Source organism: Rhynchophorus ferrugineus, unplaced genomic scaffold (assembly GCF_030347505.1).
Source record: "Rhynchophorus ferrugineus isolate W39M unplaced genomic scaffold, kcgeb_rfMv2 rfM11, whole genome shotgun sequence".
NCBI classification, from domain to species: Eukaryota; Metazoa; Arthropoda; class Insecta; order Coleoptera; family Curculionidae; genus Rhynchophorus; species Rhynchophorus ferrugineus.
Window position 1 is genome coordinate 15,122,807 of NW_027472590.1, and position 16,576 is coordinate 15,139,382.

The 16,576-nt window shown below is 33.2% G+C and overlaps 1 protein-coding gene across 22 annotated transcripts in view; it reads right to left on the reverse strand.

The window, feature by feature from the left end:
- Positions 1-16,576, reverse strand: part of LOC143204875 (uncharacterized) — a 347,752-nt gene that overhangs the window by 30,878 nt on the left and 300,298 nt on the right. For all 22 annotated transcript variants that reach the window (XM_076417771.1, XM_076417782.1, XM_076417770.1 and 19 more), the window contains 5 exons: positions 15,631-15,816; positions 13,513-13,853; positions 10,231-10,528; positions 3,568-3,767; positions 1,123-1,358 (listed from right to left, as the gene is read on the reverse strand). In XM_076417771.1, coding sequence (XP_076273886.1) covers positions 1,123-1,358; positions 3,568-3,767; positions 10,231-10,528; positions 13,513-13,853; positions 15,631-15,816 — 1,261 coding nt within the window. The remainder of the gene's footprint in view (positions 1-1,122; positions 1,359-3,567; positions 3,768-10,230; positions 10,529-13,512; positions 13,854-15,630; positions 15,817-16,576) is intronic.

Below are 16,576 nucleotides of genomic sequence, written 5' to 3' on the forward strand. Positions count from 1 at the left end.
AGATACATTTTACACATAATGTGTGAAAACTGAAAATCTTGGTAAAAATATTAATTAAAAATTCGATTATGTTATGTTATGTCCTATTTAACGAGGGACAAATGAGAAACCACAATCTTTTAAGTCAAATTGTCAGAAATAACTTGAACTGACCTGTCTGAAAAAATCCTTATGTGTCAAAAACACATAGCGAAGGAACTTATATCTAGCTATAACCCTTAATATCTGGTGAATGATGATAATAATTACAGATACAAATTCTTATGAATAACCGATATCAGTTTATAGAGATGTGCCAGAAAGTATAAATACCCAAAATCATTGTCAAATATTTTCTGTTGTTGTCAACATTAATTACGTATATGGGAATTTAGAAATAGCCAGAAAACATGGAAGGCTAAATCCTTATGACTGAGAACCCAACTAACAGGTACTGAAATATGATGACTGATAGTTAATTATTCTAATATATAATAATCCATGGGAACAAGCATTTTTTTACATTAGATATGCACATCCATTGACAATTTCTTCGTATTATTCTGTGGGCGACAAAACTTTAGAACATTCAAGATTTTTCACTGCGACATTTTATTGGGTATAAAAATATATGTATAGTCTGTACAAAGTTTATTTGTATATACATCTTCGAAATATGTGACAAAACGTCGCAATGATGCTGAATCAACTCTGAGTTTTAGTTCAGTTTGGCTTTGACATTTGGCATTTTGTCTCTTTTTAACTATAGTAAAATGAGAAGCAAAATGTTGTCTGATTCTAAAACGAATTTACAAATTGCGTCAGGAAATAAGACATCACATACCTTGATGACGCATGTATAACTAAACTTTGAATAGACTATATGTGTGTTTCTAGTCACTAGTAATATCACGTATTCATTAATTAGGTTCGCTGTATTATTAAAAAAACTAGCTGTATATACATCAATTTTTGCATCTATGTACAACTGTTTGTAGGAGGTAAACCCATATAACCGTGTACGGTGTTTGTTTCTTTTTTGGTTGGTTTCGAGCTAACTAAACGTGGAGTAATTATCAATAAATCGTCAAAGGTCTAAATCTAATCTTCTAGGGAACTTATCAAACGCCACAGTATACGTACTTCGAGTTTCTCGATGACGTTCGGTTCTTGCTCGATTTTTTCGAGTTGCCCTGGCCTGTCGGTTCTTTATCTGCTCGCTGATCCGGTGTACCATTTTCTTTCGGTCGATTCTTAGTTCTCTTTCCCGGTTTCCTGGTGGTTTTTATTGAATTTTGTCCCTTGAAGGCCTCCGAAGCGGCGACGGACACATCTCCGTGAATGGCAGCGGCCGGAGTCGGTTCCAAATGTTGGGATTTCTAAAAATAACACAGGTCAATTAAAATTGTCGATCTTGGTGAATGGATCTTCAAGGAAGCAAAAACGGACACATTTCTATTCGCTTCCCTATTAAAACTTTTTATTGTATAGACAAGGATGGTTCTATATGTTATTTAATATTTTACGCTAAAATGGATAAAACATGAGAATCATTGTATAACTGTATTTCGTTTTTATTTACATATTTTTCCAAATCAACTTTGCAACGCGACGAAAACAGGAACCATTTGTTTGAAATTAAATCGCTTGATGCCTCTATCCTCAAGAAAAATAAGCAAAATATCTGTCGATTACACTTTGGAATGAAATGATGGAGCCATCTTTCATCCATTGTCACATATAGACGCAAAAACTCGGGTTCATTACGCTTGAGAATCCTCAAACACTGCTCCGAATCATCACAGAGCTTTCTCATTGTCAAATATTCGTAAATCATATGATATACACGGTCAGTTGATATCTTTAGAGTGTCTGCTATTTCATTCAGTTTCAATTTACGGTCATTCAAAATTATTTTGTGAATTTTTTTTGTCTGTCTGTAAGAACCTCTTTTGGGCATCCACTGCGTTCACCGTCTTCGGTGCTCATTTCATCACGTCTACATTTACCATACCAATCCTTGATGGTTGATTCTCCTGGGGCAGTGTCCGGAAACTCAGCGTCAAGCCAAGTTTTTGCTTCAAATGTATTTTTTCCTTTCAAAAAGCAATATTTTTTCAACCGGCAAATTTCCATTTTTTTTATCCATTTTCTTCACAATAACAAAAGTTGCTTCGTTCAAAATGCTATTAATTCACAAACTAATGATCTGACAACTGTCAAATTTATACACGCATCTTTTGAGGGCTAGGACTAACTAAAAAACATATGGATTTAATTCTAGTAGCGCCGTCTATGTTTCAGGCCGGGGACTTTTCAATCTACATGTTATCAGTTGCAAAATATAATCAATCACCCATTGACGTCTCCAATTTAAACTAATATCACTAGATATACGTGAAAGAAATAAATGTGTGTAGCATAGATTATATGAAGGAAAAAAACGCTTGAAATTCCCATTTAAGACGATTTTCTGGTAGATATATCAACGAACTAACCAATATATTAACTTGGTATGACATTATTATTTTTCTAAAACCCAAATTAGAACTTTAAAACACCCAATTTAAATCCAGAGACGACACAGAGGTGAGAGAACTGAAAACGACTCCGAAATTTTAATTCAAAAATTGTTTTGATAATTCGATTATTTGTTGATTTAAGCATTTTCATTAAGGATTGGTATACTTTGAAAACGATACAATAGTTCTGATAATGTGGAACTTCAGCTATATAATAGTTGTCAATTATTGAGTTTGAATATCAATAAAGATTGAGACATTTTTAAAACTAATCATTACGGGCCTTTAAAAGTTGATAGGGCGCGATAGTAGCGCGTGGAAAATATCGTTGTCGGAGCTCAGGGAAGCTTTACAAATGGTTACAAAGTCTACATTCACATTAATATTGATGACGTTAAGTGTTTGGTTAGAGTAAAATAAATTATCGCCCTGTAAAAGTCTCCTCAACGTAAAGGTTCCTTAAGATATTTTTAAAACCAATAACCAAAATGAATATAGGTACAAATGCAAGCAACTTGAACAAAATCATTTCTCCTTATATAACAACACGTAATATTTTCTACGACGTAATAAGGAAATTTAATGAGGTATTTTCAAGCGCATTCCCTAATACGAACACAAATTCGATTAAAACGGATACCGAAAGACGGGCGCAATTGCAACCATGATTGGAAAAGCGCTCGAAGAAGCCGTACAATTTTATATCAATTTGAGTTCGCGTCCTAAATTCACAAAGATATAATGAAATACTCCGCGAACATCCCGAAATGTGGAAATAACATTCAACAACAAAAAACTAATGACGAAATCAATTTTTCAAATGCCGATTTGTACGCCAACATTATTATGGTTTAATTAACGTATAACAAAGAAAATAAAGCACGGAATAATGAAGGGAGAGTAATAATGGGAGGAGGCTTAATTAGAATCCCCCCGGGTATATCGAAGCCATAATTTATTCGATTCGCATATTTTCAAAGCTAACAGACAATTAATATGATTTTGAAAGGGTTTTTCTGGGATACGGCCAGCTGCCCCCTCCCCCCGTTCAGAGGAATCGACCTACCTTGTTTCCTTTTAAAGAGGGCGCCGCCGTTTTCAAGATTCTTAAGCTCTGCGTCGGTGTGATTTTCTGTCGACCGTGATCCTTCGGTGAATTAAACACGTGGGAGGTGCTCTGTAATACCTGGGCATATTTGCCGCTAATGTAGGTTCCAATTACGCTGGTCTCGTACGATGTCATTATGCCATCATGAACAACCATACCTGTAACGTAAAAAACATGTTGTTATATGAGATAAATTTATGTTTATGATGGTTTAATATTTGTGATTGCCCTAGGCAAGAGTGAAAAATCCGACAAGGAAAATGATTCCAGTCACGCCAGTAACCAGGCCGGTAGATCGGATATCTCCTGGGATGATTTCTAAGTTGGTCACTTGCCAGTCGGTAGGCTTAATGCCGAGGACCATGGTTCGGAGCCCACGTTAAACTGAAGGTACAGTCCATAAAACTTCGTTGGCAAAAAGGATAGTTATATATAAAATATATCAAAAATATCATATAGAATATTATAATATACTTGACACTCATTTCAAACCGTAAAATCCTGTTTTTCTTACAGGTTGACTAAACTTGTTAAACAGTTTAATCTAATACTTCATATGAAATAACTTTAAAAACTACTAAAATATTACTTTAACTGAAAATGCACTAAAAATCGATACATGTTATGTAACAATGGATGAAACATGGCTCCATCATTTCACTCCGAAATCCAATCGACAGTCATCCGAGCTCACACGCTCCAAAGCGTGGGAAAATGCAGCAGTCCGTTAGTAAGGTTATGGCTGTATTTTGGGATGCACATGGAATAATTTTCATTGACTACCTTGAAAAAAAAGGACCATCAACAGCGACTAACAAATCAACGCTAAAAATCGGGTTTATAACGCTTAATCATCTTCAAACACTGCTCCGAATCACCAACTCGTCTTTGTTTTTGGTCAAAAGTGAGCTCACGCGGCACCCACTTTGCACAGAATTTTCTCATACCCAAATATTCGTGAATGATTTGATGTACACGTTCAGTTGATATCTTTAGAGTGTCTGCTATTTCACTCAATTTCAATTTACGGTAATTCAAAATCATTTTGTGGATTTTTAAAATGTTTTTGTCTGCAAAAACCTCTTCTGGGTATCCACTGAGTTCACCGTATTCGGTGCTCATTTCACCACGTCTAAACTTAGCATGCCAATCCTTGATGATTGATTTTCCTGGGGCTGTGTTCGAAAACTCGGCATCAAGCCAAGTTATTGCTTCAAGTGTATTTTTCCCTTCAAAGAGCAATATTTTATCAGCACGCGAAATTCCTTTTTATTCATTTTTTCACAATAACAAAAGTTGTTTCACTCAAAATGCTAAAATTCATTCTGAGGGTTGGGGCTATCTAAAAAACATATGGATTTAATTCCAGTACCGCCATCAATGTGTCAGGCCGCAGACATTTCAATTGACTTGTTATAACATATAGAATCCTAGCTTTTGCTTTTAGTGTTATTAACATAATAATTACTATTTTGGAGAAATATAACGTATAATAATGAAATTTCCATAATACCTCGCAATCTTGAAAAACTTGAATAATTTACCAGATATTCCTGCGGTTTGATTCCTGTGATATATTCTTGTTTACGTAATATCTGTAGGGAGCCAATAATCGATCGTTATTTTAATATGATGCCTGAAATATCTCGATCTCCCTCGTTTATTGGCGCTCGACGTATTTAGTATGCCCAATGATATCTCAATCATTTGCCATCCGAGTTCAAAGTGACAGATTAAATGTGCGTAAACCTGGAGCAGGGATTTAGAGGAGCATTACTAAACACAATAACGTTATGGGTCGAAATTGATATAGACGAACTATTAGATATTACAGCGTTTATATTTGGTATTATCAATTTTATTACAACAATCAAAGATGTTATCACCACTGGAGGTTATGGGGATATTTAATGTGTAATATTACAGGCTGCATATTTATTTTATTAAATTATTTTATGCTACTACTAAATTACTAATTAATGAATATTACATATAGAGTCTATTCAAAATAGCAGTGAACTTAAGTCATCAAGATGTTTATTGTATTCCCTGTCTGAATTTTGTAGATTCGTTTTAGAATCAGACAATATTTTCCTTCTCATTTCATTCTATTTAAGAAGAGGCACAAGGCTGTCTGATAAGTTCGAACATGTAACCGAATCAGGCTGCAAAAGTTGTACGGTTGTCAAACGATTGTAAAATTATTTAAAATATTAATTATCATAAATGCAGGTTATAGACAGCAAGCGTTGTTTTAACGCTTTGCTTGTCTTGGTAAATTGCAAATCGCTGCTTATTCTGATAGAGATTGCTGAAGCCGGAGACAACAGGAACGAAATAATGGACCAGACCTCTGCCGGAAAAATTCGTTAGAGATGTGAAAATTTTTTCTGTTAAACATTAAGTTACTGTGGTTTTTATTGAATTTTTTAGCGTGTTGCACTGAATGTTAGTATGGACATGATCACTGAAATATCTCAAAAAATTAAAAGTATAATCTTGGATTTACGAAGCGGGTGACGAATCAAGATTAATTTGATGTTGGCTCTATCACTATCACAGATCAGATATATAAAATATATAAAACCAGTGAGTAGTTAGTAGTTATTTCAATATAAATATACTTTAATATGATTATTTCAGGGGAAACTCTAAGATTGAAAAGTATCCATAGACATAGAGAAATACAGATTTAACTTCAAAGGAAATTTTGCCGAAATGTTTCGCGTCCAACATGTACAGGTCGCTACCTTTAATATATTATTTGTTTTATTCGCTATGCTAAGGTCCGTGACGGGATCTGATTGGTTCATGTCGTTCTACGGTTTGTTTATTTAGAACGCCATTTTCAATGTGCCCTATATAGAGAACAGAGCGGTTAGATTTTTATAAAGTATATATTATTAAATAATCATTACAAAAATAATTTGTTAATATATACAAGTCGATAGTTGAAATGCATTCTCGTTCTAGGAAGTGTTGTGTGCCTGGATGCACAGATAGTGAGGAAATTCGTTATGGCTTTCCGTTAAAAAAGTACCCGGCGATCTTTAAGAAATGAGTAGAAAACATTAAAAACCCTAAACTGGTTGGGTTAAACATGAAACAGATTTATGATCTTTACAGCGTTTGTCATAGTCATTTTTATGATACATTTTAAACTTTCCTTTAAGTACTTGTGAACAATTTAGTGATGGCAAAAATAATACCACGAGCCCAGAATATGTATAAATGGAAGTGGATCAAAATCAATATGATATAGAAGGTAAATTGAAGGATTCAGTCACACTTCTGTTCATAATTGTTACCATTAATTTCTAAATTGTCTTACTTTATTGGAGTGCCTATTTCCATCGTTCCAGGCTCACAACCAGGGTGTTCGAAGTAAGTATCATCGACATTTGAAGAAACTACAGAAGCTAATGGTAAAGTTTGTATTCATTCAGCCAGTATCCCCCCTTCTGCTCATTCTTACTAATTATACTATATAACTAACTATATTATTACTAACTATTTATAACTCTAGTTCAGATGTCCCTATAAGAGCAAACAAAGTTTTACGTTGTACCGTAGTGTACATCTCAGGTTATTTGGTAAAAACTTTGAAAAAAGAAATTAAGTGTGAAATACAATTATGAATAAATCAGTAAACACACAAATTGAGACTGATTCGATAGACAATATCTCGTGCCCCAGACTCCAACAAAATTGTTTTATTATACTGTCAGTAGGTCTTTGAGCTATGTCTTATTTTATTCATTTTTGTTAAATGTTTAAAAAAAGTAAATTTAAAACCCTTCAATTGTACATTCCATAATGATCTTTTGGATAAAATATTAAAAGTACTAACAAGGTGTTCTATATACTTTTGAGTAAAACAGATGAACAGAATATTCAGAAGGAAAGACTTACAGTTTGCTTTCAGTATAAGAAAACTTACACTGTTGGGATATAGGATTGAAATGGTGTAAAGATAATCTACGAGGAGGTCTAACAGAACGTCTAGACGACATTGCTTTTAAAGAAATACAATTTTATTAAAACATATAATAAAATCAAAGAAGACTAGATATTTCAATTTGTGTATTTAGATGAGACATGGATATTGCAAAATGGGACCAATATACCCGATGGTCCCTCATGGCTATACGATAATAAAAGTAGTGTTAAGATAACTGGCTTTACAGAAATTTTTTTTTATTAGTTTAAACAACTTTTATTGGTTATGACATTTATTCATATTTCATTTCAGATATATTGCTCGTCATGGTGGAAACAGGAATGCTTAATAACAGGTTCGGTTTGAATGTACTGTACCAGACATATTGAAGAAGAAATTGTGATATAACGGAATCATGAACAACTGTTATAAAAATTGAAATTTAACTACTTAGTTATTCACTTGGAATTTTCTGAATATGAGATAATGATTCAATGCTAAAAATTTACACGATAGGGTGATGAAAGTGGAAAGAATTTAACGTGAGTTTAAAATTGATATATGATAACTGTAGGAAACCTTATTGTAGAATGTGAAAGCTGTATGTCCAAAGAACTGTGTAATTGTTCAGAATATACATGCGCATTTGGTTAAAACAAATAAGGAGAAAATTAGTACTAACTGTTTTGCAAAGGTGGTAAATAAATTAGGAAGAATGCTTTGACTAAATCTAATTTTATCAAGAAGAATGCACACAGCTAGTAACAGTAGAAACTAAAGAAAAATAAAGAGGAATAAAAATGGCTTGACAAGGAAACACATCTACGGAAGAAACAAGAACTAAACATATAAAGATAAATGTGTTCCTTAACGAAAGCAAAATACAGGTGATAGATATAGAATTGTTAATTAGATGGATTAAACCTCCAGGAGATACCAAAATTGGTTTGGAAAAGAACTAAATATTAAAACGATAAAACAACTTTATCCTACAATTTATTGTGGCTATATCGTCATTTGTAGTTTAAGTCCTTCGATAATATATTTCATTATCATTTTTAAACGATAAAAAATATTATTCCGCTGCATTTCTAGATATTTCACAGGCCTTCGACAAGGTGTGCCACACTGCTCTACATGTTAAATTGAAAAAGCTTTTGCCCCATACGCATTTTCAACTGCTGAATCACACATTTTATTGTCAAACAGGGTGAAGAATACACTGACCTACACATAATATATTTGTCTGTTGCGCAGGGCAGTGTTCTTGGACCATTTTTATATTATTATATACAGCAGACCTACCGACCTCAAGAAAGACTACTGTCGCAACATATTCTGACGATACAGCGGTTTTATCATCACACGAGGATTCAATATCAGCCCAAGGAAACCTCCAAATTCATCTTAATAAAGTCGAATTGTGGTTGAAAACGTGGCGTGTCAAAGCAAATGAGACAAAATCTACCCATGTGACATTCACCTTTGTAGAAGAACAGTACACAGTTTACAGTTCCTCAGTAAAATTGAATAATCATGAACTTCCGCAAGCAAACAACGTAAAATATCTGGAAATGCATTTTGATTGACGTTTGACATGGAAAAGGAAAGAACATATAGTGACAAAACTCAAACAGCTTTGGCTTAAACTAAACCAAATGTATTGCTAATAGGGCGTAAATCTAAATTATTATTAAATAACGTTTTCCTGTATAAGTCAATACTTAGGCCCATTTGGGACTATGGTATCGATATGTGGGGTACTACTAGCAAATCTAACATAGATATCCCCCAGAGGTTCCAGAATAAAGTGTTGCAAATCATCGTCGATGCCCCATATTACGTGTTCAACAAGCTGGTTCAGCGCGATATCCCCTTAACCCATAACGAGTGTGATTCGGAGTGTTAATAATAAGTTCCTTGAAAGACTATTAGTGCATCCCAATTCACTGACCAAAACAGTTGTGTAGAACAGTGTAGAATAAGTTAGAATAGTATCTAGAATAAGATTTACATTGTAAGTTGTACAGCAGGTGAAGTTAAGTGAAGTACTTACTGAAGTTATCTTCTACATGTCAGGATGGTTATATCATATAACCCATATCATATAGTAATACTTACTGCCCACGGGCAGATTGTTGACGTTATAAAAAATAACATTCTTGTTTTATTATTTTATTTACATTACAATTTTGTTAAGTCAGAGCCACAGTTAAATGCAGCAACTTTGCGACTTTTTTACATAATAAGTTTAGATTATATGAATTTACCGTTTTATTAGGTAGACTACAGAAAATGTGTTGTTCGCTTTTTTTAAATTTTATTTAAAAAAATTCACATTAATGTAAATATTTGTAATAATATAGTAATAACATGTATGCTTGTGAAAATATATAAAAATTAAGTTATATTCTTAATATTTATTTTTGTCTATTAATATTCAGTATGAATTCTCTACTGATACTGTCGAAATTTTTGCCGGAAATCGACGGGTAAAAAGTTACGAAATGCATGAATTTTAACAAACTTTCAGGAATCCATTAGTATTTGGTTTTAAAAAAAAGTTCGGGAAAAACTTTTACAGATATGGTAGTCAATACCAAAAATAACTGGCCCGTTCGGAAAAGTTTAAAAGCATTTTCAGATCATAAAAAGTAACATCCAACATGGCATATCCATACCTTCCATTCTCGAGACCAGTCCGGTGGGATGGGCATTATCCGGTCGCTTTGTTGCCTTGTTTTTTCCATCGGATGACGAGCGAGGCTTTAAATGGAACTTGGAGCTCGGTTTCAAGTTTATTACTTTGTACGTCTCCTCGACAACTTCGGACGGCTGTCTAGATAGGAAATCGTATTCTGGTTCGCCGATATTATTTCCGATAATTACGGCCGGTTCGTCGTCCGATTTAACGTGGACTATGCTGTGAACTTGGGTCGGTTTGGCTTCTGTTACAACTTCCACTTTGCTGGCTACAACCTAGAAACACATATAAATTAATTCCTAAAGTACAATGCTAAAATCTAAAAACAAGAAACAATAAACAAAGCTTTTAAATAATAATTCTTCCTCTTATACCAAATTTCTAAATGTTCGAAAGTAAGTTTGACTTTTAACTGTATTAGCTACACAAGTATGATTCGGAACATAGAATACCACTAAAAAAGCAATTTGTTATTGTTGAGTTAGTTGATACGTTGATTATAGCGACCCTCCAACTTTTTGATACCATTCGTCTTGGTGAAGCAGCACTTTCTTTTTCTTCAAATGCGGCAGTTTTTCGGCGATTTCGTCCTTCAAACGGTCCAATAACGCTATGTAATAGTCGCTGTTGATGGTCCTTCCTGTTTATTCTATCCGCATCACAAAATACAGACCCCATAAACTTGCCAGTCGACTGTTGCGTTTTCCCACGGTTTGGAGCTGGTTCATCGTTTGCAGTCCACTCGGATGACCGTCGATTGGACTTCGGAGTGAAATAATGGAGCTATCCATTGTCACATATCGGCGCAGAAGCTCAGAGTTATTACGCTTGATCATCTTCAAACACTACTCCGAATTATCAACTCGTCGTTGATTTTGGTCAAAAGTGAGCTCGCGCAGCACCCACTTTGCACAGAGCTTTCTCATATCCAAACACTCGTGAATGATATGATGTAGATGTTCAGTTTATATCTTTAGAGTGACTGCTATTTCATTTAATTTTAATTTACGGTCATTCAAAATCATTTTGTGGATTTTCTAAATGTTTTCGTCGGTAACAACCTCTTTTGGGTATCCTCTGGGTTCACCGTCTTCGGTACTCATTTCACCACGTCTAAACTTCCTTTATCGTTAATTTTCCTGAGGCAATGTCCGAAAACTCGACATCAAGCCAAGTTTTTGCTGCAACTGTATTTTTTCCCTTCAAAAACCAACATTTTATCAACATGCGAAATTCCTTTTTATCAATTTTTTTCACAATAATAAAAATTGCTTCACTCAAAATGCTATAATTCACAAATTAATGATCTGACAACCCTCAAATTTATACATGCATTATTCTAACATATACGTTGACATATACGTTAAACGTTCATTATTTTATATGGAGAAATGTCAAAACCATTGGGATAGTTGTAAATTTATACTTCTGATTTTCACCAACAGATATCGCTAACCAAAAAAAAGTTACAACCTTTAATGAAAAATTAGTTAAGGAAAAAGATATTGTTTTTGGAAGTATCTATATCGAAGAATTAACCCCATTATCCATCAATATACTAACTATAATATCTTTCTTTAATATAATTTATATATTTTAATATATTCATTAAGGCATTAAGTGAAACATCAAAGCTCCAGCCTGACTGTATTATTATGTAATACTCCGGAAAACTTTTTGCCATGTACATGAAAACTACCATCTTTAAACCGTTGAAAACAAAACCAACGATTGAAATATAACGTAAGAGCCTAGTCGTAAGTTTTTAATAGTTTTTGATGGGATAATTGTTGAAATAAAGCTATAAAAGAAATTCATGTGGACAATGCAATTCTGAGCGTTCCATGTTTAGCCCATCGATACACTGAATAACTCAGTCCAAATCTTATTTTATGTGTAGAAATGTCTAAACCATTGGGATACATGTTTACATTTATACTTCTGATTTTCACCAACAGATATCGCTGACCAAAATAAGTTACAGCATCTAATGAAAAATGAGTTAATGAAAAAGACGTTGCTCTTTTTGGAAGCATCTATATCGAAGAATTAACCCCATTATCCATCAGTATCGTAACTATAATATCTGTAATATAATTGCAAGTATGTGATCTACATGCGACGCGTATATTCATTAAGACACTAGTGAAATATTAATGTTCCAGCCTGACTGTATTACTATCCGATACTCCTGAAAACTTTAAATCGTTGAAATTAAAACCCACGACTAAAATATAACACAAGAGCCTAGTCATAAGCTTATAATAGTGTTTGATGGGCTTCGACAGAAGAATTGTTGAAATAAAGCTATAAAATAAGTTCATGTGGACAATGCAATTCTTAGCGTTCCAAGTTTAGCCCATCCATTCACTGAATAACTCAGTGCTAATCTTATTTTATGTGGACAAATGTCAAAACCATTGGGATACTTGTTTATATTTATACTTCTGATTTTCACCAGCACATATCGCTGACCAAAATAATTTACAGCATGTAATGAAAAATGAGTTAATGAAAAAGACGTTGCTCTTTTTGGAAGCATCTATATCGAAGAATTAACCCCATTATCCATCAGTATCGTAACTATAAGATCTTTAATATAATTGCAAGTATGTGAGCTACATGCGAGGCGTATATTCATTAAGACACTAGTGAAATATTAAAGTGCTATGTCAGGTTCCAGCCTGACTGTTTTACTATCCGATACTGCTGAAAACTTTAAATCGTTGAAATTAAAACCCACGACTAAAATTTAACACAAGAGCCTAGTCGTAAGCTTATAATAGTGTTTGATGGGCTTCGACAGAAGAATTGTTGAAATAAAGCTATAAAATAAGTTCATGTGGACAATTCAATTCTTAGCGTTCCAGGTTTAGCCCATCTATTCACTGAATAACTCAGTGCAAATCTTATTTCATGTGGACAAATGTCAAAATCATTGGGATAGTTGTTTACATTTATACTTCTGATTTTCACCAGCACATATGGCTGACCAAAGTAATTTACAGCATGTAATGAAAAATGAGTTAATGAAAAAGACGTTGCTCGTTTTGGAAGCATCTATATCGAAGAATTAACCCCATTATCCATCAGTATCGTAACTATAATATCTTTAATATAATGGCAAGTATGTGAACTACATGCGAGGCGTATATTCATTAAGGCACTAAGTGAAACATCAATGCTCCGGCCTGATTGAATCCATTATCTGATAAAAGCGTATAGGTCGTCAAGAGCGTCAACGATACGGCCTACTTACCGACTTCGGCTTTTCGGTTACAACTTCCACTTTAGTTATTACATTCTGCGACACGGTTGGTTTGGTCTCCCCGATCACCTCCACTTTGCTTATAATTATCGGCGGTTGTTTGGGCTTTTGCGAGGATTTGTTTCCGATAACGTTTACTTTCGTCACCGGCGACGATTTTACCTCCACTTTGCTCGATAACTTGGGGGCGGCGTTCACCTGCACCACCGCCGACGTCTCGGTCTTCTTCGTTACCTGTTGGGTTTTTGAGGGTTTTATGTTGGAGACGGGGTCTTGCACGGCTCTCGGTTTCGTATCGATTATGTTATTTGTCGCTACATCCTTTGGTTTCTCTAAAAATAAAGCAAAGAGCATTAATATAGATAATAATATTGTTGATGTAAATTGTCATAGGTATATTAATTTTAAAATTTGTGTTTAAAATTGACAATGTGTATGTGAATATGATACGCACTTTGAGTAAATATGTTTAATATAAATTTTAAAATATGAACAAGTTTCTCGTTAAATATTGATTCCCCAAAAAGTATTTTTAATTACTTGTTTATAAATTTTACACGTTATTTTTGTCAACTTATTTAATTATTCGGATAAGTGATTATGTCCATTTCAATGTTTGAAAAAGTCTTCATTTCATTTTTTCTCTAAGATCCTCTGGTATAAAGTTGGCAAATGTTTATGGTCATTGTCTTGTCTAAACTTGAAACTGTGACCAACTAAATAGACTCCAGAAAGAAAAGCATTTTCGTGGAGTGTTTTCATACTTGTTTCAATGTGGCAAGCAATGGTAACAACCACATCATCCTCGCTTAAGAATTTGCTCAGTTATGTTTTAATCTTATGTTATTTAGCTGCTACGCAACTTCGCAGGCCAAGAGGCAGTAAAGCTCGCTTTACAGTTGTAGCTGAAAGGTTTCCCGTAAAAAGTCGATTTTGTTTCTATAACATTACAAAAATCTTATATTCCTGCTTTACTGTATATTCGGGACATCCAGATTTCTTCAGGTCTTTAGTTCCTCCAATACCTCATTTCTTGCAAGTGTTTAGGTTTAACTCCTGGCTCAAAGTAATAGAGAAGTGCTATTACAGCAAAGTCTGTTTCCTTTTGTCATTTTGCGCGCTAGTTTTTGAAATGTTAAACCCACATGAAAATGTTCAAAAAATATTCTAAAAGCCATCAATTAACCGTGTAGTAATATTTGTAATCATAAAACTCGTCTGTCGGTCTTGTTTCGAAATAAAAATCATTGTTTTTGTTTATTATCGATAGTCGTACCTACGTCTCCCAGCTAACTTTTAAATCTAGGCTATACTTAGTATGGCGGAAATATGGAGAAATAATTTTAAAAAAATAAAGGTAATATTCAAAAAATATAACACATATAAAGGAAATGTTTATAAACTTACAAATTCATAAATAGAATCACAATTTTTGATAGTGAATGATGCGAATGAAAACATATCTACAATATCAATTGATCTTAATGTATTAGTAATCTTGTTTTTCCATACATGTATTTATCTAGAAACTTAGCAAATTTATTTTTTCGTGGTATAAACTGTGTTCCTTTTGAAATGACCACACGAAATTTACATAAAGTTTAATTTTCTTATTATTTCCATAACAATATACAATCTCAACTCAGTGAATGTGTCTTACTTATGTATAATGAAACTATATCAACATAGATTACTTTTCTTTATTACAGCTCACAAATAATCTCATCATATATATCATCATATATCATATATATATATATATATATATATATATATATATATATATATATATATATATATAAATATATATATGATAAATGAAGAATATGTCAGAAAACACTTGTTATATTTATATATATTTTTTAATTATGTAGACATGGTAATCTATTTATCAATTAAAACTATTTTTTAATTTTAAATTATTAAAAAATGTTACTTAAGTGTTAAAATATTCACTCATATAATTTATACAATAAACCAATTCTGTAGATCAAAATAATTTCATGAGGAAAAAATATGTCTTATATGTAAAATAGCTATTACGTTAATCATCTTTACAGTTAATTCTGTGAATTATCATGTTAGTGATTAAATAGTAAAGTGACTTACCAGTAGGAGGAGAAGTACTTTGGGGAGAAAATATCATAACGGTATTTCCAATGGTAGTTGTAAAATCTAGAAAGCCATATACAGTTTGCGTCACTAGGTGATCATTTTTTACTATAGGCGTTGCTATCTGGGCACCAATATCTTGATTAATAAATACTGGAGCATCCAAACTATGAACTAAATTTCCTGAAACAAAAGTATTCATGTTAATTATGTGTCGTATAACTGAACATATTAATTTCATCATCAATTAATTTTGAAGATAGTTAACTACTAGTTAAATATTTTTAATTATTCTGAAATAGTAAATATTAGTCTGTTACGTATACAGTTGCTCTGAGGCCGGTATAAAATATTTTAGATTCTTAACGTGCCTACCGGTACTAAGTTCACATTAAAAGCAACTTTAAAAATAATATTTCAAGTGTGATTTGCATTTTTTTAAGATGAACAGAAAATAAAATAAATTACGGAAGGTTTGCTGTACTAAAAACTTGAATGAAAATGCGTGCAGATATGTGGTGCCATACATTCAGAAGTGAAGAGAGCGGGAAAATTTGCTTCGCTGTGGTCGATGATCAACCTTTTCAGTTGAAGTTAACATTAAGGAAATCAACTGAAAGAGGAGGTCAACTGAAAACCAAATTTGCTCGAAAAGGGCAGATGTGAGCAATAAAATCTCGTCATAACGGCAACGCTACATTTCACAAGGGTGTTATTATAAACTACTTTCTCACCAACAACAACTCAGCTAATACTCTCAAACAACAGTCCTATTCACCTAATACCGTTGTAGCTGACTTCTTCCTCTTTCTAAAACACAAATTACCAATTCGGGGCACTCATTATCAGTCGATAGAAAACAACAAAATATAAATGTTCGACATGTATTGCTTTTGCTCTTTGATTTCAAGAAATCTGATTCCGAAATCCATGAAAAACTTCT